The following is a 24,653-nucleotide window of genomic DNA, read 5'->3' as shown; positions in this document are numbered from 1 at the left end:
CACTCTTGCCCGCCTACCTCAGAATCTCTGGGGTTGTGACCTGGCGTCAGGATTTTTACAGCTCCTCGGGCAGGTCCACAGAGAGGCAAAAGGTGCGACCCACCGGCATCGGGAAACGTATTCCAGCTGTCAGGTGGGAGGCTCTGCCGAGGAAGCTGTGAGATTATTAGGAAACATCAGCCCATCTGTTTCCAGAAGTGGCACTGAGCCCTTAAATTTGGTGCCCAGATCCCACGTGAGCCCCTGGCCCGTGGGCACCTGTGTATTAATAGATGAAGAGATTAGCTCAGGCCCGTGCTCTGCTTCCTTGTGTATCTGTTGCTCAGCTCCGAGTGTCTGATCCAGAAATGGGCAAAGTTGCCCGGTGAGCCTCCCACCAGCCAGTGCGGGTTCGGATGAGGGAGTCTGGGCCCGGGGCTAACTCGGGGATTTGCAACGTCTGTGTGGATTTTTTCCTGAGTCCCAAAGATTCACTCAGCTGCAACACACTTGGTAATAGAAGAGGATTCAGTTAATTGAACAGGGTTCGTTTTTGTCTTCTTAACAAGTTGGAATGAGTTCATCCACAACAGTTGTCCTGCTGTGGGTACATCACAAATCTGTTTTCTTTTGCTTCTCTTTAAAAATGTCTCCTGAGTGATTTCATCAGCAGAGCTGTTGCTAAGCCTATATTTAGCAACTGAAAATCATGCTCAGAAATACTGTCATGCTTTTTAAATAAGGCCTACCCATCCCTCCTCCACACATGGCCAATTCCAGAACCTTCATGCCCTGAGCAGAAAATTGAGCCCTCCTTGGGGGATTCCAAAAACACTGCACTTCTGCTGCACCCCAGGCTCTTGGCAAGGAGGGACCTTTGTCCTAGAGAATGTTCTTTCTTGTGTATTATTGCAAAACTAATTTTGTTCCTGCATACTGAAGCATCCCTGGGTGAATTTCTTTCCCCTGTAGATAAACCGAGGGTGAGTACTGCTCTTTAAATGTCAGTAAATTTGTTTTAGCTTCTGGGGCAAACCTTGTTGTATACTCACTCTGCTCCTCCCGGCATAATATGTCAGGTTGTCATAAAGTAGGGCAGACTGAGGAGAGTGTCACTGCTGCTGCTGAATACATGGCAAATAATGAACTCTCCTGCCTTCCAGTCTCCTTTGACGCCAGATGCTTTTCCAGAGCTTGAATGAATACTAGTCAAGTTAATTTTAAAAATCAGAGTAATCACCGACTCACGGGGCCAGGTGGTGTCAGTGGGGGCGGTCCCCCCACTCAGCCCCCACCAGGCAGGTGCTGCAGACACGCGTGCGCCCTCAGGTGCAGAGGGGCCGCCTGGCTAGCACCTGCGGGGCGGTGAATGGCAAATGTGTTTTCAGTAAAAATGAACAATGAGTTTTTGTTTTGTTTTGAGGTTTGGTCCTCAAAGGTCTTTTTTAAAATTTGTTCAGTTAATATGGGTACGTAATAGGTGTATTTCTAATGAGTTGTTGATGCAAAGATTTCTCAAGCTCTGCGGAAGTGGTAGCAGTTGGCCTCAAATCCATCTACTCTTGCGTGATGTCTGCAGTGGAGCAGCAGCTGTTTTTGTGATGGCTGTTTGAGGAGGAGTACACTTTCATGATGTCAAAAATGTTCACAGACTTTATGAGCCTAGTGATACTTCTGTCCATATGGTTATGGGAGAATGCTTGTGCCCACGCTTCCTTGGATCCCTTGCTCCCTGGCCGTGGTCCAGAGCCTGCAGGCTGGGACCCGTCCCCTCAGCTCCTCCACACGCCTGCAAAACTCCGAGATCCCCGTTGATGGAGAGGAATGTTTCTGCCCCTGGTAGCCAGTCACTAGACACCAGTTCCGAGAACTGAGTGCCTGAGATGGGATCAAGAGGGAGGATGGAGCCAGGGAAAAGCCCGGGGTTAATTGCCTGTTGAGGCGTGTGGCGTATCTATAAGTCATTCTGTATTACAGTTCAGTGCTAATCACACTGAATACTTCATGCCTGACAAAAACCAACTTGGTTTTCTATGAAAACCTCCACTTGGCTAGTTTCTGTCACATTGAGCAGTGTTGCCATGTTACCATTCCTCTACTAATTGTGTGCTTTGTTTTGTTTTTTCCCCAATAAGGATAATTTCAATAATCTACTTATTTTGGTTACAAACCAGAGTTAAGACTATTACATAATGCTTGGCCTGACTTCCAAGAAAGCTAATGTTTTGCTGAAGCAAATGAAATAATTTAATAAGTGCTTGAAAATCTTGCTCTGATTTTGTGTGGGAGGGCAGCTTAATCTGTTTTTTACCCCATGCTTCTGATGTTTGTGATGAATACCAAAAAAAATCTAACCAACCTCATTTCTGAGCTTACTTCTACATATTGTATATTTTATATGATTTCTTATCCTTTTAAATGCCAGTGAAAGTGCTAAGTTGGATTTTGTCCGTTTATTAAATAGAGTAGACGGGTGGGGAACCCGTGGCCTTGAGGCCGCAGGTACTTTATTTCTCAGACTGATCCGTGTAGCATTGTCTCGAAGACAGTTGGGCCTATAGGGATTTCTCTACCGCATATGAATCTGTAGGGACTACATTTGGGGCATAAGGGGCAGTTGTCCAGGATGGCATAGCAACTAGACAAGCATTACTAAAAGCAAGGTTTTTCATAGAGAAATAGCTCCATCAAGGGTCAGCTCTGACTAGAACCGAGGCATCTCATAATTATTCTCTAAGAGCATTAAATTCCATCTTGCATGCCAGTTAGGAATTATGTATTAGATGGGACTTGGGACTGAGTATGTCAACTGAGTAATGGTATTAACTTACATCTTATTTAAAAAGCTATGCTTTTGTTTTTGCTTTTTTTTTTGAGACAGAGCCTTGGCTCTGTCGCCAAGGTTGGAGTGCAGTGGCATCATCACAGCTCACAGCAACCTCAAACTCCTGGGCTCAAGCCATCCTCTTGCCTCAGCCTCCCGAGTAGCTGGGACTACAGGCACATGCCATGACACTTGGCTAATTTTTCTATTTTTAGTAGAGATGGGGTTTCCCTCTTGCTCAGGCTGGTCTCAAACTCCTGGCCTCAAGCCATCCTCCTGCCTTGGCCTCCCAGAGTGCTGGGATTACAGGCATGAGCCACCACGCCCGGCCTAAAAAACTATGCTGCTTAAATATGAGCCTGTCCATCCCTCTGCATAACTAATTTAAAGTACACATGCTCTAGCAGAACATGGAGCCTGCCTTCAGGGATTCCAAAATGCCTGGACCCTGCTATTAATAAGTCAAGGCTGTTGATACAGAAGTCAGACCTTTCCACAAATTTTGTTACTCTAGGGTGGTTTCCATTCTTTTGTGCTGCTTGGAGTTAGGAAAGGCTTTTGTAAAAAAGGGAGCATTTGAAGCTGAGTCCTATGAGATAAAGAGCTGTGCAAGGAAGAAGGCAAGGAAGGGCATCCCACAGGTAAGGAAGATAATGTGCAAAGGCCTATGAGAACATGTCTTGTGAGAACATCATCACATTAACTGAGACATTCACTGTGGCCAAAGCTAAACAAGCCTTTTGCCAGCCCCTACCCTTGCTAGGTAGAGACATCTTTATTTCAAAGTACTAAACAAACAAACACCCTTGGTCTTTCCCTGGGTTGGCAGTGGGGTTGAGCTAATAGTCACAAGTGTAGTGAATCTGCTTTGCATATTAATTGGAACACAAATATGGGAACTAATGATCTGAGGGTCTTTTTAGGCCACATCAAGCTGTCTAAAACCCAGCAGTAGTGCAGAAGGGGTTGTGGGGAGGAGGTTGATGCTGGAGCTGGTATTCAGTTGGTTGCTAGGCACTGTCCTATAGGGAATAGTGCATGGCAAGTGGTATCATACTTCAGAAAGAGACCTCTTGCTACAGTATGGAGGATTGACCAGAACAGGGGAGCAACAGCACCAGGATGACCACCACCTAAGAGGCTACAGCAGTCATTAGGGTACAAGATAGCAAGGGGCCAAACTGAAGTGACGGGAAGAGGGACTGGATGAGGAAATGTGTGTGGATAATTAATAGAGGGTTTGATCAAGGGGTAGTATTTTTAGTGTTTGAAAAACCACTAAAGAATTATGTATCAAGTGGGACTGAGTACTTGGGAAGTCGAGGCAGGAGGATTGCTTGCGCCCAGGAGTTCAAGGCTGCAGTGAGCTGTGACTATGCCACTGCATTCTAGCCTGGGTGACAGAGACCCCCATCTTTAAAAAAAAAAAAAAAATGGGATTGAGATTGAGTATGTGAGGTAGAGCAATGGTATTAACTTACATCTTTATAGAAATGCTCTAATCTCAAAGTAGGAAATTTTGAAGGAAAAAATATGACAAAAATCGATTTGTATACCTGGGACTTAGATACACCAATAATAAAAAATTAACAATCTTGTAACCATTCTTTTTAGCTCCACTTAAACAGATGATCTCTGGTCCAGGGACTGGCAAACTTTTTCCATAAAGGGTCAGAGAAGTTTAGACTTTGCAGGCCATATGGTCTCTGCTTCAGCTATTCAGCTCTGCCAGTATAGTGTGAAGACAGCCACAGACGATAAGTGAACAAGTGTCGGGCTGGATGTGGCCTGCAGGCGGCTTGCTGACCCTTGATCTAATTCATGAAATCGCAATAATAAATAACTGAATGGTACCACATACCCTCAGTTAAATTCAGACTGCTTTCTCATCACCTATTTGCCAAAAATTAGAGCCCAAGAGCGTTATTCTAGTTGTGGGTTGTTCATAGTTCATCTAACAGGAATATAATGCACCGGCTAGTGTTCCTGTGCGGGCCAAAAGGCCCCGCCATGCAGCACTCCTGAGCACGCCTTTCCAAGGTGCAGCCTGCCCCCCGGTAAGCTCTGAGCACAGGCACAAGCTGCTTGCAGCTCTTCAGAGGTCTCTTTAATAGGCAAGTAGAGGAGGGAAACCAAGCATGCACATAAAGGCCAGAGAGCTGCGAGTTACATGACTAGTCAGTCCAAGTATATGACGACTCAGACCACTAAGTACAGACCAAAAAAATGGTTTTGCCCACTAACCATAGTAAAACTACCAAATGAATGTTTGAATGCTGTGGGTTACTCGGCTTGTAGAACTGAGCAAAGCAGTTTCAGAAATGAGCTTATTTCTATTATATTGATAACTCCTAAGCTGTTTTATATAACTTATGTAATATTTTGATATTGTTTTCATTTTGGTTTTCAGGGGAGCCCTGGAAGCTTACGTCCAGACAGTGAGAAGTAGAGAAGGCAAAGAATTTGCACCAGTTTATCCCATAATGGTTCAGCTGCTTCAAAAAGCTATGTCTGCTCTTCAGTAACAATATGAAATCCAATCTCCACTTCGTGCTAACCCATTCATAGTCGGCAGTTAAGTAACACATACTCTAAAATTTAGACAGCAACTATTTACTATTTTCAGAATGTAATGGATTTTTCTGTATTTCCTGTTGATCTTTACCTCTTTAGCACTTCTACTTTAAGTAGCATAAAATGTCAAAAGATTTATCATCACAGCCTTTAAAATTCATGGACCTGATTATTCCAGAGAGATTCTTTTTTTCCTTTCAGACTTTTGTACAAGGCTAAAATTTCTTTATCACCTGAGTTCCACTATGGGTACATCCACACAAAGTCCCCATTGCTTCTAAAGGGATATGAACAAGTTATAGGTAGCCTGTTTTTCCCAAGCTGCCCTCTTCCCGAGCTCAGTGGTTCCCAAATATGGCTGCACACTGACAACACTAGGGGAGTTTTAAAAAAATCCTGATGCGCGACTTACACTCCATAGTAATTAACCTGTCTGGGAGAGGGAGTGGGAGCCAGGCATCAGTATTTTTTTTTTTTAAATCCCCACAGTGATTCCAATATGCAACAAAAGTTTGGGAACCACTAACATATTCAAAATTAAGATGTAGGGTTAAATGTTCTTGTTTAAATATGTCATACTGAATCTTTAAATAAAGCAAGGCTTTCTCTACACTTTGTCATTTTATTAAAAGCAGACTTTGGGGGTGGTTTAACCTTGTAACAAAGTTGTCAAGTGAAAAATATTTTTTATTCTACAAAGATTCTCTAAGAAACAGATAATCTAAGTCCTTATTTGTTTTATTGCCCTTGCCCCACTATTAACATTTTTGTTTTTAATTTTTTAAATCCCAGCAGCAGCCTCCTGATTATAAAAACAAAAGTCTAAGTGTCAGGAAGTTTGCCTTATGCTTTCTGTCTCCTGAACCCGTTATCCCGACAACTCAAACATAAAAAATCAGTCAAGTCAGAGGTAAACAACTTTTTTTTCATTTTATTTGAAATAATATACAAGAATATAGTGTGCAAAATTTAGGGGCAACATCATGAAGAAGTGTAATGAACTGAAATCAATTTTACAGCTGTGATTCCTAACCAGAAACACCACTTGGTAAGTAACATGAAAAGCCATGATTGTAGCTCAGAGCAAAAGCAGCTGTATTGCCAATGTATTTGCTCTAATTTTAGACAGTTGGATGAAAAGTAAAGTGCAAGTGTTGCACTGCAATAAGTGCAAAGTCTGCCCCCACCATAAAGATATGATGACAAAATATATTGAAGATACGTGGCTGAGGAGATATAGAACACGAAGTTAAAAAATACAATGGTGTTGACTGTTAATAGCACCATTACAGTGACTATATCCCAATGCTATTAACTAACTTTATCTTGGCCTGGGCTAGGTCTCCATTGGAAATAATGGATGGCTGCTGCCACCTGGTGCATAAACTCAGCATGCCATGGGAACTGCAGCAGGTGGCTCTTACACTGGGACACTGACACCAGCCACCTGCCACATGTTCTGGTAGCCCCTTGGCACCGGCCACACTAGGAGTGCCTGTGTTTGGCACAGATGCTGAGCCATGTGGTGGCTGCTTGAGGAAAGGCCGACTCCCAGCTTCTGCTTCATTCCATCATGTGTACAATACAGATTAATAAGCAGTAAGGAGCCAAATGTATAAACAGCAGTTACATATTTTTAAATTCCCCTTTCGTACAATTTAAAATAAAACATGTATACACTTCTCCTCTCTTTCTACTGTACTTTAGCACCACAGGATATCAATTTTCAAGCCTATATTACCTGATAGACATATACGAAGTTTGGAAGAAAAATAAGGCAATTTGGTTTACAATGTTGATAGTTTTAGCTTACTTAATGCTCTAATGGAGAAAGCAAATCTTCACTCATATTAAATCATTTCAAGACTCAATGCTATCAGTATCTTACGGTCACACAAATTCAGGACATATGGTGAGACCTTGATCTTCTTAAGTCTTTCCATCAAGAGTCAATGTTTATGCAAATATAGACTTAAGAACACAAGCATCCTGGTTTAATGTTGCTGTGAGCCCTGTGGAAATAAAATTAAACACAGTGAATGTTTACAGATCAATACATAGGTAATTCCATATGTGAACGGTAAGATGTGCAAGATAATGTTTGTAAGTTCACTATTAAAAAAAACTGCTCTCTCAAAGGTGATTTCAAAATTTGCTAGTATCTGATGGTTCAAGCATCCAGAAAATTTATGAAAAGTAAGGTGTATGGACTAGGATGAACAGAAAAGAAAGGTGATACAGGCAAAGTCCCACCACATGAAATTCTAAATTAACAAAGAACTTCCAAAATCCAGTCCAGCCATCTTCTCACCTACTTCTTTAAAATAAATTCTTGAAAATTTTAAGAGATGTGACCTGCGCATTACTAAAAAAACACGTACACATACACAAATGTCCTTGGCCAGCCCTCTTACTACACCTACTAGTTTCACTTCTAGTCTACCAAGTGAAATTTTCTTAAAAGATGCTAGTCTAATAATGGAAAAGTTCTAAGCACCAAGTCTATCCAAGATAGATAGATTTTGGTATGAATTTATTTACCATCTTTCCCGGGCCTTTCTATTTCTTCTCTTTCTTGAGGTTCTTAATCCAGAAATTCTGTGCCAATGGCAGAAGTCCCCATGAAGGTTAGTTAGTGTACCCCAACACCTCCATCCTCATTACTCTCTCACCAATTAAGAAAGGCTACTGAGACACACCACCAAAAATTAGAGAAATTTTCTACTGTGACATTAATTGGTTAATAATGCCCATCTTTCAACCCAACTAGAAATAACATATTCCAAAATTATTGTTTTACCTTAACATTTAGAACATTCTTTTTAAAGTTTGCCTGAGATTTCTACTTCCATGCAAACTGAGTATGGCATATGATGAAAAGAAAAGCAGTCTTCCTTATATGATGATGGGAAAACATTACTGGCCTCTGAAGTATGAAAATGCTATAAAAGAGTGTCCCTACAACCTTTTAAAGGTTGTAACAATTGCTCCAACATGCCAGTATACTGTGGGGATAAATCAAAATAATTTTAAACAACTACTTATTGAAACGTACTGAATTGGTTCTTTTCCTTTTCCAACAGTCAGGATTTAAACGTTTCTGTTCTTCAGCCAAAGCCTTTGCTTCTAATGTGTACATCCTTCTCTCTTCATTCTTCATTTTCTTCCACCTGTCACCCAGGATCACACTTATGGCTCTATAAAATAAATATTTACAAAATGCTAAAGGCATGAATTTTTCATAAAACTCAAGTGCTGCTACGTCAGAAAAAAATGTAAAGTTAAAAAAAGACAAAAATCTTGTCCATCATAGAGAAGGCAAAAGGTCAAGGCTATAATAGTCATTTCTAGTAAAATCCCAAGTCATATGGTCCATTTATCACAATCTTGGCAGTTAAAGCCCCCTGGGATAGTGTCAATATTCCCAATTGTCAAAGGAATCTAAAATGGCTAGAAATTGGATATTGTACAAAGTTTATATTTAAAGAAAAAATTTTAAGATTTCAAAGAAAAGGTTTAAATTATTACCATTAGATCTATCCTTGTATATCAGTTTTTAAAAGATGTTTAAGGTATAAAGGTAAGACTGTTCAGTATCAGCATAAAGTATTCAACTTGTATTAAAAGTTATTCTTACATAATAAAAGTTATTCTTGTGTTCTATTTATGCCCCTAACCTATCAATGTTATGATAAAGGTCTTTTTTTTCATTCATGCAACCATACTGAAAATGTAGAATTAACTATGTATGCTTCTTGTTTATCTCTTAAGATGAAACCAATTAAACCTTAGGCAATATTCATACTTACTACTTGAGAAAATTGGATAAACTCAAAACAGTAAGAAATCAAACTGATAGGATTCAGCATGATAGAAATTTGAAACTATTTTCCTATTTATACTTGTCACTCTGCTACCAAACCTACTAAAATAGTCTCACCCAGGGTATGCAGACATAAACCACATTCCTTCTATGAAGAGCTATTAACCATTCATTCTGTGACACTCATACGAGACACAAGGTCCCGGAGTGACTATACAAGTGATTTTATATTGACTGATAAGGAAACTAAAGATAGGAATATGTGCTTTAGAAGAACAATAAACACAGAAGCTCTACTACTTAAAAAGAAATTAAGTTTGTGTAAGTTTACTTGTCTTTTTATCTAATAAGTTGAAGCATTAAACATTGTGCTGCATCTTCCCTCAGTAAAAACCAACTTTTATAGCAGTGGGTTAAAAGTACCACATAGTGGTTGGAACATTTACTAGTTAAACAAATCGGTAAGAAATATTCACACACAAACCCAACAGTTAAAAATTTCAATGCTGTTGAGAAAGTCCTTCGAATTCTTCAGAGTAGGAATCTAAAGAAATAACCAGAAACTAGGACAAAGTTATTCATTAAAGTGTTATGTGTAATATTTTCAAAGGAAATATACATATGTATCAATTCTCAGATGCATTTGGGATAAGCTTCTCTTTTTAAAATGTAAATACTTAGACTAGGAAGGACTTGAGTTAATTTTTATTCCTGGGTTCTACTGAAGACAACTTTTGACAAGTCTGGCAACTTACTACAAATTGCCAGTGCCTGCACATTCCACACTAGACTCATTTATCTGTCTAGGTATTATAAAGTAATTATACATGCCCTAAAAATTCCACTTAAACTTTTTACTTTAATGTCAACTTAAGGAAACAGAATTCAATTAAAAAGCTTACTGAAGAGTAAGTGTGCTTAACTATCCCACTTGCTGTGAATGGCATTGAAGTGTTTAGTTATTATAGTAAGATTGTCACTATTTTTACCTGTTATCTTTCCCTGGATACATCTGAGTATATTCAACTCTGTATTTTTTGGCAAAAAGCATGAAGGCATTCATTGGTCTTTTGCACTTATTAGGAGAAGTGGCACTCACAGTCCCTGAGCTGTGGTTTTTGACAGCTTTAGCATATAAAGAATTTGAAGAGAGCTGTGATGATCCAGGTGAGCCACAGTTTTTACTGAATCCAGATCTTGCAAAATCTTGACCCCCAGGTCCTCCACAAGACAAAGATGCACGACGTTGACGAGCCATACTACTTAACACATACACTGCAGAAGAATCCATTGGTGTGAAGTCATAGCTATGAAATTAAAAAAAATTAATGAGGTTTTAATTCAATTTATCCAATTTCTACAAACAGGGTTTTAAAAAAAAACCTTAACATTTGATTAGAACTTTCAATGCATTTTCCCCTACGTAATGTTACCAACACTACTTTAACAACTTTTGCCACTGACAGGTGCTTATTATACTAATAAAATGAATTCTATATACGCATTGACTAAAATTCTTAAAAAAAAAAAAAAAACCCTATGCAGATAATAGAAAAGTAAAAAAAAAAAAGACTTCACCCCCCCAAACAAATATTATAATCAACATGCCTTGTTCATAGCAAGTAACTCCTCCAAATCATACACAACGTACTTATTCTTACTTCAAATTCACTTCTTGACAGATCTGCTAATGCGATTTCTAGCCTAGAGCTCGAAAATTAAAATGAAGTGGAGGCAATATACCAGGCTTAAGGACTAAATACTACAGAAGACAAAAGGTTGGATGAGGGCAGTCAAAAGCTATTAAATGCAGCTAAAGAAACTTAACATACCCCATAATCTGGATCTTTTGTTTATGTAAAAAGTCAAACACATATATCAGTCTCCCAAAAGGCCAACTATGTACTATAACATTGCCCAGTAAGTTCATAGTAAAAACCCACCTTTATCAGGAAAGGCTACATTTTGTTCTGTATATCCAGTTTACATAGGCATGGAAATAAACTATCCATATTATTCTCTCATCTCAACAAACCTGCTTAGATGGTATCGTCATCCCCTCTTTTATATGAAGAAACAAGCTAAGAAAAGTAAAGTATTATTCACCCAAGGCCACACTGCTAGAATCTGAACTCAGATGATCTGTCTACCTTCAAAGCCCCAGGTTTCCTCAACAGTACCTCACACTGCTACTGACTCAACTCAAGGTGAACAGATAATAAGCCTATTAATTGAAAATATAGCTGAAAATTAGAGCTAATGTAGATTACAGCCTAAAGATACACCAGTCAAAAGAATTTTCCTTTGTTCCAACTGTTAACTCTCTGCCTTTAATAATTCGTATCTTCTTGGCAAAAAAACCTTTTATTCAGAATCCAGCCCCTACATCTCTCCCTGAAACAGAAATTCTAGTAATATATCAAAATAGGTTGATATTGGCTGTAGAAACAGCATCTGCCCAAAGGTGACGCATATGAGATTAAGAAATATTCTAAAGACAGATGAAAAGCTAAATGAGCTAGGTCCATGCCATTTACTACACACAGTAAAAATGACTTTTAGCAATTACCAACCATACAATGTTTTTTTTTTCCTTAAAGGTATTACATGAAATAATGTACTTACACTATCACTGCAGAATTATCTCATGAATGCTTAGCAATCAGTATGTCAGAGAAACAATTTTGGCTTTCTAGGTTTGCAACTTCCATAAAAATACTGTAAGCCCCTCTCATACATAATTTAGAAAAATAGCAAACTTCACTACAAATGAATCTGACACAAAATTATTAATCTCTTCTGAAAGAAAATATTTAGTTACAATTTGAAAATACCAAAAGATACAAGGTAAACTAATTACTAAAATGTGAAAACCCCACCATCTAGTGGCACAAATACAACTATCATCTATTTCCATTATGGATACAACTTAAATCAGCTTGAAATAATCACAAAATTCAGGGTTTTGATATGACTACAGCATTTAAAGTGTGACATAGGACATCTTTACCAGCAGCTTAATCTTTTGCTATACCACCTCAGGTAAGTTTTCATTCTCTTCACTAAACCATCTGTAGTTCCTCAAATGTGCCTTGTTTCACACCCCTACTTTTTGTACATGCCAGTCCTCAACCTTAGAATGTTCTTTTCTACTTCACTGTCTAATCATTACTCTTAAAGGCAAACTCCACAACAATGTAGTGCCTATTAACTATGTCACATGTATTAACTCATTTAATCCTTTTCCCAATATTATCTCCATTTTATAGACTTCTGAAAAAGAAGAGGCATGGTCATTCTAACTCATTTTTAAATTCTGGAGAACATAATGTAAAATTTTATTTGGGTTCAAATTCCAGTTTTGCCACTTATTAGCAATATGACCTTGGGCAAGCTAAATAAACTTATTTACTTATTCATTCATTCGTTCATAGACAGGGTCTCGCCCTGTTGCCCAGGCCACAGTGCAGTGGCATCATCACAGCTCACTGCAACCTCAAACTCCTGGGCTCAGGTGATCCTCCCACTTCAGACTCTCCAGTAACTGGGACTACAGGTGTGCATGATCACACCCAGCTAATTTTTTTCTATTTTTTTGTAGAGATGAGGTCACACTATGTTTGGGCAAGTTAAATAAACCATCTAGCCTCAGTTTACTTATCTTGAATCCTAATTCTGATAGTAATTGGCTTTGTTTTGGGCATGTTCCTTAACCTCTCCTAACTTTTTCTTTCTGTAGAATGAGGATATAATCTAGCAATAGGGATTGAAGATTAAATAAATTAACATGTACAGTACCTGGCACATAGTAATAAGCACTTAATAAATTTGTTAAATTATCACATTACCTGAATAGAAATGTCAACTTCACAAAGTCAAAACTGGCAAAAGTCTCAGAAAGGGCTTCTTTACAGCACGCTCTCACTTGGAAGCCTCCTTTCTATAGAGCTTTGAACTGGGTTTAAGAGCTCATCAACTTATTATTAACTTCTTACAGTTCTTACCAAGCTAGAAACCACTCCAGTGTCCTTCCCTGTAAACCATGATCCAAGAGCTTGCCCCAAATCCCCAAAAGACCTAAGAATTTATTCTGGGGTTCCCTCTTGGACTGAGTGTTTCCTCTCCCTGCCTTTCTTTTCCCTTCTTGCTCTTTCTATGCCAGATACCATGTCCTTTAACCCCCAAGTCATAATCAAATCCACAAAGAAAATTTAGTCAACTTCATGTTTCTCAACTTTTTCATGGTTTCTTCTGGATGAAATTGCCCATTTCCACTCCTTTGCAGGAGGGGAAAGGTGAGCTTTATACTACAGCCACTCAACAGTAAAATGAGACCAGTGACCATGGTCATCTTGAGAGGGATTAGTATCCAGTGGGATCAAGTGATGAGAATTTCCTATCTCAGACAAACAAAAATTAGGCAGCCAAGGTTTTCCTCTTGCCTTAAAAAGCAAAGTTACAAAAAAGCAGATAGTAGGCAAAGCGCAGTGGCTCACACCTGTAATCCTAGCACCCCTCAGGAGGCCGAGGCGGGAGGATTGCTTGAGCTCAGGAGTTTGAGACCAGCCTGAGCCACGAGTGAGACCCTGTCTCTACTAAAAATAGAAAGAAATTAGCTGGACAACTAAAAATATATAGAAAAAATTAGCTGGGCATAGTGGCGCATGCCTGTAGTCCCAGCTACTCAGGAGGCTGAGGTAGAAGGATTGCTTGAGCCTGGGAGTTTGAGGTTGCTGTGAGCTAGGCTGATGCCAGGGCACTCTAGCTCGGGCAACAAAGTGAGACTCTGTCAAAAAAAAAAAAAAAAAGCAAAGTTTTGCACTATGTGATACTTAACACATAAAAATATATAACATATATCTAAGTTATGAAGCACACAAATATCAGTGAACCCACAATCCAAATTAAAAAACATTTCTAATATCACTTTAAGTTCATTTGCTACTCCCAGAGATAACTATTCTCCTGAATGGCTTATCATTCTTACTTTCAATAATTTTATTATAAAAATAATATTACTCAATACCGCTATCCTTTCAAAGGTCTTCTTACAAGGTTGGCCCTTGACTGGCATCTAGAACTAGGATTTCAAGAGGGTTCCCGTCATTCCCACAACCGATAAGGATAGCTTAGTATGCCTAAGCTGTGTGTACAAACAACATGGTTTACTCTGAACAGCCACTTTCCTTTGGAAGTCTGGAATTTTGGTACGTGCCAGGCAGAGGAAAACCCTGGGTGCTGAGTGTCTAACAGGCTTTCCTGGTAGAGACATTTCACACATGTTGTCACAACTCACTGCTGGGGGAATTAACCGTGTCCTGTGCATCAGCACTGGGAGAGATCCCTGGAAGCTTGGCTTCCTCCAGACTTCACCCCGTCTTTTTCCCTTTCCTTATATTGCTTTGTATGCTTTTACCATAATAAATCATAGCCATGAGCATAATTATATGCTGAGTCTTGTGAATTCTCCCAGCAAATCATCAAACCGGGGGGTGGTCTTGAGGGACTCCTGACATGATTATACAATGTATATTACATATAATATATAAAGCTTATATACTTATATTTATAGTTTTATTAGATATATTTCTAAAGAACATGATTCCATAAAAATAGAATCATTGTTTACTTCTGAGACTTATTTTTACTTAACATTGTTTTAAAAATTGATCCATATTTTAAAGTATATAGCGACAGTTCATTCATTTTCCACTGATAAAAAAGAATTCCATTGTACAATTATATCACAATTTATGTATTCACTCTCCAGTTAATTGGTAGTTTTATTGTTTCCACATTTTTGCTATCACCAGCAATTCAGCTATGAACTTATTGACACATCTCCTTGAGCATGTCTACAAGAATTTACTTCACTAGGATACATAACAGAGTGAAATTGCTGATACTCACTTCTGTAAGATAAAAAAAATTCTGGAAGACAATTGGCTTTATCAGGTTATTCTCTCACCAAAATACAGGAGTTATCAGTGATCTACATGCTAAGAATACTTACAGTATCCAACCTTAAAATTCTGTGTCATTTTTCTAGTTTTTCAAAGAAGAGTGTATATGAGGGTTTCAACAGAACAGTATCGAGCTTACAATCTTATAAACATTTATTGAGCACATGGCCTGTGCCAGGCTCTATGCTATTTGCTTTTTTAGTAATATTAGTCTCACTTATGATATATAAAATATATTAACCTTAAATTTGATTTATATTAAATTGAAGGAAATAAAATCTACAGGCCAGCAGGAACTCTTAAGAATTCTTAGGGCACTAATTAGTGCCCATACATGATATGGATTTCATAATTACCTTAAAGAAAGAATGAGTCTTTAAATCCCAGGTATCTACACACAGACTTTCTCCAGGCACCTTCTAAGAGTAGGGTGACCAATTGTCCCAGTCTGTCTAGGAATGAGGGGTTTCCAGAGATGCTGGATTTTCAGTGCTAACACCAGAAAAGTCCCATAAAAAAACTGCGACAGTACGTCAACCATGTTGAAAGTCAAGACACATGGGTTCTTGTCCTATTTTGCCACTTGTTAGCAATGTGATGTCAGGAAAAACTGCTTCCCTCTCTAAAATGTCAAGTTTTGGCTATTTTTTACTATTTGTTAAACCATGTAACACCCTTGGTCAAAATAAATATTAAACAAAGATACAGTTAACTACCAAAAAAAATACAGTTAGCTTAAAAAAAAAAAAAAACCACAAACAGACTATTAAGAGGTTTATGAGGCCGGGCGAGGTGGCTCACGCCTGTAATCCTAGCACTCTGGGAGGCCGAGGTGGGCGGATCGTTTGAGCTCAGGAGTTCGAGACCAGCCTGAGCAAGAACGAGACCCCATCTCTACTAAAAATAGAAAGAAATTATATGGACAGCTAAAAATATATATAGAAAAAATTAGCCGGGCATGGTGGTGCATGCCTGTAGTCCCAAGTACTCGGGAGGCTGAGACAGGAGGATCCCTTGAGCTCAGGAGTTTGAGGTTGCTATGAGCTAGGCTGACACCACGGCACTCACTCTAGCCTGGGCAACAAAGTGAGACTCTGTCTCAAAAAAAAAAAAAAAAAAAAAGAGGTTTATGGGCTGGTTAAAAACAGTTGCCACATTGCCTGGATTTTTTAATGTATATAACTATCAAAGCTTATCTATTAAACTCCTGGTTACATAACATGATATTCTTTCTAATCTAATCCTAAATGTCTTATAAATTCAATTTTCCTATATAACAACTACATGCAAAACTCCCCATCAGCTATTAATTACCTAATATTTTTTCATTTAATCATATTTATACTTTCCTCTAGTTCTCTTATTTCTTAAATTAAGGGTAAACTTTAACAGAAAAAAAAAAGAATCCAATATTACCTTTTAAATGTATCAAAAACACCTGAATCATCAAAATTAATGGCATCGGGGTGTCCAGGAGGTAGACATACATCTCCAATATGAATTTCACAACATGGAATGCCATGCTGTACCACAGTCAAGCTTGGATAAAACGATGACCAACCTGAAGTTAAACAATAGTTGCATAAAGAATGAGTATTGACAGAAAGCACCCTAATTATTTTACAACAGACATACCATTTCTGTATCTTAAAAAGTTATTTCTTAAAATAAGTCCCAAAAGATTTTCTAACACAAGTCATGTATCTGCAGTAAAGTAGTACTAGATAAGTATTTTCTTTCAACAATGTAAAAGCTCCCCAAAACTAGTTTAATCCAGTACTTTATTACTATATGTAGATGTATCAATCATCATCATTTATTCACTATCTTGTAGATTTATGGAAGTGCTGAGTGACCAAGACCATGAAATAGTCTCTGAATTATCAAATTATGTTTAACATGGTGTGATTATAATAAAGCTCTGAAGAGCGAGTTTGGTTTATAGCATATTTGGTAACTCTTAACGAAAATGTGATTATCACACTTCATTCCCCAAACTATAAGATAACAGAGAGCTTATTATAGTATGCTACATGAATCTAAAAATTTCTCAGACTCAGGAAGCTGAATTCCACCTGACTATTGCTAAGATACTGGAGCATCATTAAGTATAATTATAAGCATTTCCTATGGTAGTTTTTATGTAGTTTGAAAGAAATTTTCCCTCCAAATTTTTTTTTCCTTAATCATCAAAGCCACAGATATAATTACAGATTTAAGAAGCTTTCTTTAAAAAGTTACTACAAATTCAGTTAAAGCCCTACCTTTATTTTTAACATAGAAAGGGTGGTCCAGCTTACACTCTACAGTAAGTAAACCATCTTCTACTGTACCAGGATCAAAAGTCAACTTCAGTACTGACTCGCCAAATGATACACTTTCTTCATGTGATAACAACTTTAGACCATCAGAACCATAGCCCTGAAAATATATGCACAGAGTGAATGAATTGGAAATGTTCAATTCAACACACAGTGAAGCTTCCATTATATGTAAGACTTTGTGAAAAAGGTAAAAACACCCAAGCAGGATGCCTGCCTTTAAAGATCTTTCAACCCAGTAGTGAAGAAAGACAAATAAATAACTAGACTGGAGTAAACACTTTAATTCACATACAGTGGTGATGGAGTTAATAAAGAAAGTTGTTAATTCCAAAAGCAAGATTAGGGAGGACTTTCAATTCTCATTTGAACTGGGATTTCAAAGAACAATGCAATTCAGAAAGGTAGAAAGAAGAACAGGTTTTGCACCAGAACAGTTGTAATTAACTTTTGGCGGGGAGTGCCGAGTATTCGCTAAAAATACAAGGTGAGTTCAGATTTGGGCAAATAAGGCTAAACAGGAGAGGCCAATTCATAGAGGGCTCTGAAAGACAGGCAAAGTGCTTAAACTTTTTACTTAGAAGGTATTGGGACGTCAATGGAAGTATCTTTATTAATATGATTGTCAATTTGAAGATGATAACGATTGCAGAATAAGAAGGAATCTCATATTCAATTATTTGACGATATAATGAGAGATACCCAGTATAGTCCTGAATTGACAAGTGCAGTGGTGGCAGAACCAGACTAAATTAAAATTCAATGAATACTGAGCATTTACACATACCAGGTAGGCTCTGAAAATACAAACATTAACAAGACATGATCCTCACCCTTAAATCCTTAAATCACACAGAAAAACAAAGAAGACAAACATGCCAATAATTAGCTATAGTATCCAATCATTATTACACTAGTACATGAACAAAGTTATGAATGAGAGAGAAGGATGATTGTTAAAAATCTTTACAGAAATAGAATCAACTGCATATGAAGCAATGAGAATAGCAAAAGACAACTGCCAGATTGAAAACCCTGAAATCAAGAAGGATCATATTAGGTGTAAAAGAAGAACAGGGAAAAAGCAAGCTAGGAAGGGGAAGAAAAAGTTAAGTGCAGTTTTGGTCGTACTAAGCTAAGTTTAAAGAACCAACAGTTATGTAGAGATGTCTAACATGCACTTGGAAATGTGCCGGTGAAGGCTATAGACATATATTGGAAATAACTGAATTACAAAATCTTCTAATTCTTAGAGCTACAGGAGACCTTAAAACTAATTCAATCCCATTTTACAGATCAAACCCAACACCCAGAGGGGTTAACAATCTGCCTAAGGTCAGTTACACAGACGGCTGCAGTAAGAGCTAGAAAGAGCACCCAGGTTTCCTGACTCTAAGTCCAGAGTGCCTTCCACCTGACACTGTGGAAGTGCTGTGGGCATTATCAGCAGAGAGGAACCGGTGAGGAGAGTGAAGAGGGCCAAACCTGGTCTTACATTCAGCAGACATGCACCCAGTCAACAAGACAGAACTGGGACACTGCTATGCTATGCTACACAGATCAAAGGACAAAGTCAGGAACTAACCCAATGTGTCAAAATTGCAGAGATGTCAAACAGAACAAGCAGAAGTCTCTAGTCCTAGAAATTTAAAGCTAGTAACCTCTTAGATTTTAGCAGAGTGGCAGAGGCCAAAGTCAGACTACTGCGAACTTTACCAGAATGAAGATTAACAGCAAGGGGGGAAAAATGAAGGCAGCCAAGTCAGGACTATTTTTCTCAAGAGACTCAGTAGTAAAAGCGGGATCAAAAAAGGAATTTTAAACAAGTACACTTCACCTACTGGTTTTCTGTGCCTACGGGGGAGATGGAGAAATTAAAGATTTCAAAGTGAAAGGTGTCAATCGGTATTTATGATAATGTTGCTCACTACTGCTTTTGCTCATCAACTTAGAAAATGCTAGTGTTTTATGGAGCCATTTTAAAAGTAACTTAATATAATCAACTCTCAATTATCTACAGGGGAATTAACCACTTTGTAGATGACCTAAGAAAAGGCTTTGGTTAGTTTATTATTTATTTTTAATGTCAGTTTAGTCAGTTTAATGTCAGTTTTTCCCAACATAAAATGTATGAAACATAAAAAATTGCTAAGGAATGTACTTTTTCCATTCAAGAAAGCATAATTAGGAAGGTAAACCCAAAATCATTGTCCTCCCTATCAAGTTAAGCAACAATGAGCGGCTACAAAACCTCTACCTAAAATGTAAGATGTCATTTACATATTAAGTCAATGGAGGCTATTCTGCAGATTAGCAATAAATCTTATGTTTCATTCGGAAAGATTTTGAAAAATTTTTAAAAGAATTTTAAATCAACCTTGTGAGCACTCATTTGAAGATCTTCCTCATTGTCACAGCCTTCAGCTCTAGCAAAATCTTCAACATCCTGCCATTCTTTATTGCTTCCCTTATGAAAGCACAATCGTGTGCCTAAAGTTTTAAGTAGAAAACAAATATTAGATGTGTGAGTAGTGTGCAACACAAGTTAGGTGTAAATAATTAAAGTATTTTTTCCTTTACCTTTCAAAAAACAGTGCCAAACAGTTGAAGGCCAAGAATTGCACCATCCCAAATCATCATCATCTGACAGGGAGGACATGCAGAAAATGCCAGATTCTGACTCACTATTTGCCTACAGACAAACATATTATCACCTTTTTTATTTTTACTTTTTAAATGCATCTTTTAGTAACCATTTTTATCCCCAGTTCTTAAGCTCACATTTCTTATTAGTGGATAAATTAATCATTCTAAACTTAGAGAAAAATACAATGCCTTTGAAACCTGACATTTTTGGAAGTTTTAATTAAATGTACGTTCCCATTAGTAATAAACTTTCCTAACAGTTAATAGAGTTGTTTATAAAACTGAATCCAGATCATTAACAGAACATTAAAATATACTATTTCCCATTTGTATGTGTTCCAAAAGAATTTCTTAGGTGAGGAAAGTTAATGTACTTCAACTGTTATACAAACTTCATAAAAGTTTAACCTCATAAATAAACTCACCCTTTCATGTCTTACTGGTGTTTCCTCCTTCCAGTGGTGATGAGAGAAGGCTGGCTCACTCTTTGAAGAAGAGGACACTGGTGGAGGGCGTGCATAGGAATGTAAACTTTTGCTAGTAGCTATGATGTGTACAGGAGATGATCTAAAATAAAGCAGCAGTTTTAAACGTAAAGCATAGGTCCTTAAAGTAGATCCTTCCTTTTGATGAAAAGAACTTCATATTTAAAGTGCCAACGTTGTTACATATAAGATACTTATGGTAAACTAGTAAAGACATAAGATTCCATCTATCATATGCTGTACCTTAACTAAACTTCTTACCCAAATGTTCCTCACACATTTTAAACACCATTTTTTCCCAGATTTGAGAATGTATTTTAAATTACTACTACTGTTTATTTATCCCATTCATTTTTATATCAATATGTATAAATGTGCACATTTTCATTCATGAATAGTAATACCCCCTATGCAGGGTTCCCCATTCATTTTTTTCTTCTACTTTGATGTTTTCAGTAAGCCTCAGTATAATAAAGCATTTAAGCTTAATATGACCAACAATGAACTCATTATATACCAACCATGTATCATTGGGCAGATATAAAGAACTACTCCTTTAAAAAAAATGCTTAAACTTATTATAGCAGAGAGCAGCCTATTTGTCCTCCTTGTAACTGGACACTATTTTTTGTTTTCTAATACAAACCTGTTGAAAAGCAACAGGTCTAGTTATTTTCCTTCAAGGATCAACTTTAAGAAAAGAAAAAAAATACGCTTTTCACCACAAAAGTCTCTTTATCAGGCAGTACTCCCTTTAGAATATATGGCGTTCCGAAGAAGATATTCAAATCCTTCTCTCACAGACAGAGCAGATAATTCATGGGTGGGGTAACAGTGAGAAACAAGCCTATAAAGGATGATTAGTAATGTGCATGGACTCAGGAGTCCAGAAAGGAAGACAGCAAGGCCAGAAGGGAAAGCCATCTGAAGGTCCCCGATCAGGACAATCCTGCGAGATACCAAATAGGCATTTGGTCCTTAACAGAAAAAAAGTTGATGCATGTCTGTACCAACCCTCTTTTACAAAAGATGAGGAGGGACATCTTTCCTATTCTTCCTCTATTTCCTGAGATATTTTATGGCCCCTCAATTTTTAGTTTATCCTCATTAACATTTTCATTATACCTTTCCAGAAATTATTTTAAAATAACGATCTACAAAACTGTACTTTGCTTTCATGTTCATGTCACTCCTTAAATAAAAAGCCCCTCAAATTTCCATGCATTTTAGCATATTCTCCAATCAACTTTGGATTTCAAATTTTATGCTGAGTATTTTGTCTTTGCCCAAAGATTGCCCATCCTTTTATTATTGTACATTTAGATATAGATGAAATACTAGAGAATGGCCAAACTGCTAAAAATTCTTTTTGTTCATCCCTGACTTCATGACCAATAAGTAAAAGAATGTGAGTTCTACCAGTTCTTCTGTTTAATCACTTAAAACATATGTAACAATGTGATATTCTAAAATGTACATGGCCTAAATGTTCTGAGAAAATTAAGATGTTAAACATGTCTAAGCACTAATACCATCAGTTTCTTCATCCCTCTATCTACTCAGGGATAATAAAAACTTTACCTGTCCTCAACTCCTTGGTACTACATTTATGACTTCAGACATCCAAAGCTCAATAACTAACATAGTTTAACACTCTACAAGTTGCATGAACAGCCAGTGACAGTGACAGTGTTAGAAGGCAGGCAAGACAGAAGAGTGTCTTGCTGCAGAGAATGAAATTACATCCTCAGGGAGCTACTCTCTTCCTTACGTCTGTCTTTATACTGATTTTCTTCTGAAGGGTCTGCTCACTTTCCATAAACTCTATTATTAATCCTCATGATTTTGCTGTGACAAATGAAAAGTAGTATCTCTAAATTAGAAATGGAAAAAAGTTTGATAGTTAAATCAGGGTTGGGTTTTTTCAAAAATGTCAAAGAATTTTTAGCTTTTTGACTATTAAGACTACAATGAAAACTAGGACTAAAAGGTACTCTGAAAAGGAAGTTTTCTTTCCTGTGGAAAATGACATGAAAGTAAACTAAAGTTAATGAAACTGAATTTGCTATAATCGAGATCAATATCCTGCTAAACACAAGAAAAGCAGCATAACTTAATGGGTTGCAAGAAAATTGCAATTTCATTCCTAAAAAACTTACTCTTCTGCAAAGCATTACACTACCTTAGGACCACCATCAAAACTCACAGTTGTTCCTAAATCACCTGGTATGAACTCTGGTCTATCATTTTCCACCCACAGGAGTGCAAATCTGGGCATTTCTCTTCTTTACAAACTATCATATTTTTCCATGTCTTTTTAGGGATAAATAATGAAATGCTATCCACTTAGGTCTCCCTAGGAAGCTTCTTATGGAAGCTTCCGTAAGTTCACAGCACAATAACTCATTTTCTTAAATTCTGGTCTGGACATATGAAACAATGGTTTTTACCAATGAGAGTCTACTTTTAAAAGTTCAAGATTTTAACATTAGCAAATTTTAGAAATAGCAAACAATTAAGCAATGTAAGGCCACATCCACTGTGGAAGAAACAAACCTAGACCAAAAGGAACCAAACTCAAGATTGATAAAAGTTTAAAATATAATGTTTATTACAACTATTGTTCTTTAGACAAACACAAAGTAGAAATATATAATGAAAGTATGTCTTGGTCGAATTTATTTTTGATGACTTTTAAACATTTACAAATATTTCTTATTCTATTGTTCTCATTATCCCCTTTATCTAATTCTCAAAATATGAAATCATGGTATTGAATGAAATAATTCTTTGATCACTGTAAGACAAAGAGCTTAATTCTAGTGACTGTAAGTTCTAATTTAACTACCCATTAGATGGTTAACAGCATTATTACTTCTAAAACTGGAAAAAATTTAAATAGCTTTTTATGATGATAGAATTTTTAAATAAAAATATAACCACTGCTCCTACCTGTTGTAAAATGAGCACTGCATAAGTGGACTTTGTGGACTAGTGGCAATATTTGCTAATTCTGTTAGCCAATCTACCTCATTTTCACGGTAAGTATTTTCTGATATGTCTGAGGTATTTTGGTTCCAAGATGGTCTTGGATATTCTTGATGTGAAACATCTGAACTTAGCTGGTACATGGCAGATTGGGTAGGATCACTTTGAACAGCCTGAAGTTCAGGAAGGTCATCTGCAAATAAGCACACTCAAAATTATAAGAAGGAAATTACTAACACAGGAATAATACTATAATTGCAGTTGGAAGAGAAGTCCTCAAATTTAGCTACTTGCTTTTGTGAGAGGAAAATCATAAATTCAAAATTAAATCCAAAACATTTTCTGAAATGAAACAACCTTCAACTTAACAAATGACACCTTGTACATTTAAGAGTCAAGAGAGCCTAAGAGAAAAGTAAACCCAACAAATGTAAATGTAGTAATGACTTCACTACCTAAACCATGTAATTACCACAACTGTTCATAAACTGGAAAAACAGAGTTCAGTTTGTGTCTCCTTTCCCCCCCCCAGTTTTTTGTACCTCACCTGGGAGTGACCCATATATGTCTGACACATTTTTACACTAGCATGTTAATGAGGAAAAGAGCATTTTATGTGTGTATATATGTACTTATTACTTAACTTGTTAAACAGATTACTATAATAATGAAAACAATTTTCATAAATATTATAAATTATATAAATTTTCAGGTATAATTTACACAATTCTGTGTTATAGTATTTATTTTTAATAAGAACTTGGTAAAGTTTATTGGCTACTTTTTCCTGTAAGTACATTCCCAAAAGGTAGTTCATAATAAGATTTTCAGCTCCCCAAGAGAGAAAACTAGAAATATTGCCCAAGTACCACTCATGTACACTGAGCCTACAGACACTATAAGGAACAGTGAATTCCAAAATATTGAATTCTTTAAATAGAATAGAAAAGAAAAGAAAAGAAATAAAATCTAGCAGAAAGAAAAAGCATCTTACAGGCTTTAAAAAAAAATCCCCTCTATGAAACATCTACAAACTCTACAAATCCATTG

General features: G+C 37.1%; 2 protein-coding genes across 11 annotated transcripts in view; one reads left to right on the top strand and one right to left on the bottom strand.

Moving 5' to 3' along the window:
• COG5 (component of oligomeric golgi complex 5) overlaps nucleotides 1–5,403 on the top strand; it is a 276,711-nt gene extending 271,308 nt beyond the window's left edge. For all 8 annotated transcript variants that reach the window (XM_069461710.1, XM_069461711.1, XM_069461709.1 and 5 more), the window contains one exon: nucleotides 5,214–5,403. In XM_069461710.1, coding sequence (XP_069317811.1) covers nucleotides 5,214–5,328 — 115 coding nt within the window. In that variant the 3' untranslated portion in view covers nucleotides 5,329–5,403. The remainder of the gene's footprint in view (nucleotides 1–5,213) is intronic.
• An 881-nt stretch (nucleotides 5,404–6,284) lies between these two features.
• Nucleotides 6,285–24,653, bottom strand: part of HBP1 (HMG-box transcription factor 1) — a 28,656-nt gene continuing 10,287 nt past the window's right edge. For all 3 annotated transcript variants that reach the window (XM_069462634.1, XM_069462635.1, XM_069462636.1), the window contains exons 3-11: nucleotides 23,568–23,796; nucleotides 20,556–20,697; nucleotides 20,065–20,176; nucleotides 19,862–19,974; nucleotides 17,428–17,584; nucleotides 16,580–16,724; nucleotides 10,190–10,507; nucleotides 8,433–8,574; nucleotides 6,285–7,389 (exon numbers count right to left, since the gene is read on the bottom strand). In XM_069462634.1, the coding sequence (XP_069318735.1) occupies nucleotides 7,372–7,389; nucleotides 8,433–8,574; nucleotides 10,190–10,507; nucleotides 16,580–16,724; nucleotides 17,428–17,584; nucleotides 19,862–19,974; nucleotides 20,065–20,176; nucleotides 20,556–20,697; nucleotides 23,568–23,796 (1,376 nt within the window). In that variant the 3' untranslated portion in view covers nucleotides 6,285–7,371. The remainder of the gene's footprint in view (nucleotides 7,390–8,432; nucleotides 8,575–10,189; nucleotides 10,508–16,579; nucleotides 16,725–17,427; nucleotides 17,585–19,861; nucleotides 19,975–20,064; nucleotides 20,177–20,555; nucleotides 20,698–23,567; nucleotides 23,797–24,653) is intronic.

Source organism: Eulemur rufifrons, chromosome 29, assembly GCF_041146395.1.
Source record: "Eulemur rufifrons isolate Redbay chromosome 29, OSU_ERuf_1, whole genome shotgun sequence".
NCBI classification, from domain to species: domain Eukaryota; kingdom Metazoa; phylum Chordata; class Mammalia; order Primates; family Lemuridae; genus Eulemur; species Eulemur rufifrons.
Note: the sequence above shows the minus strand (reverse complement) of the source record. Positions and strands in the feature narration are given on the sequence as shown.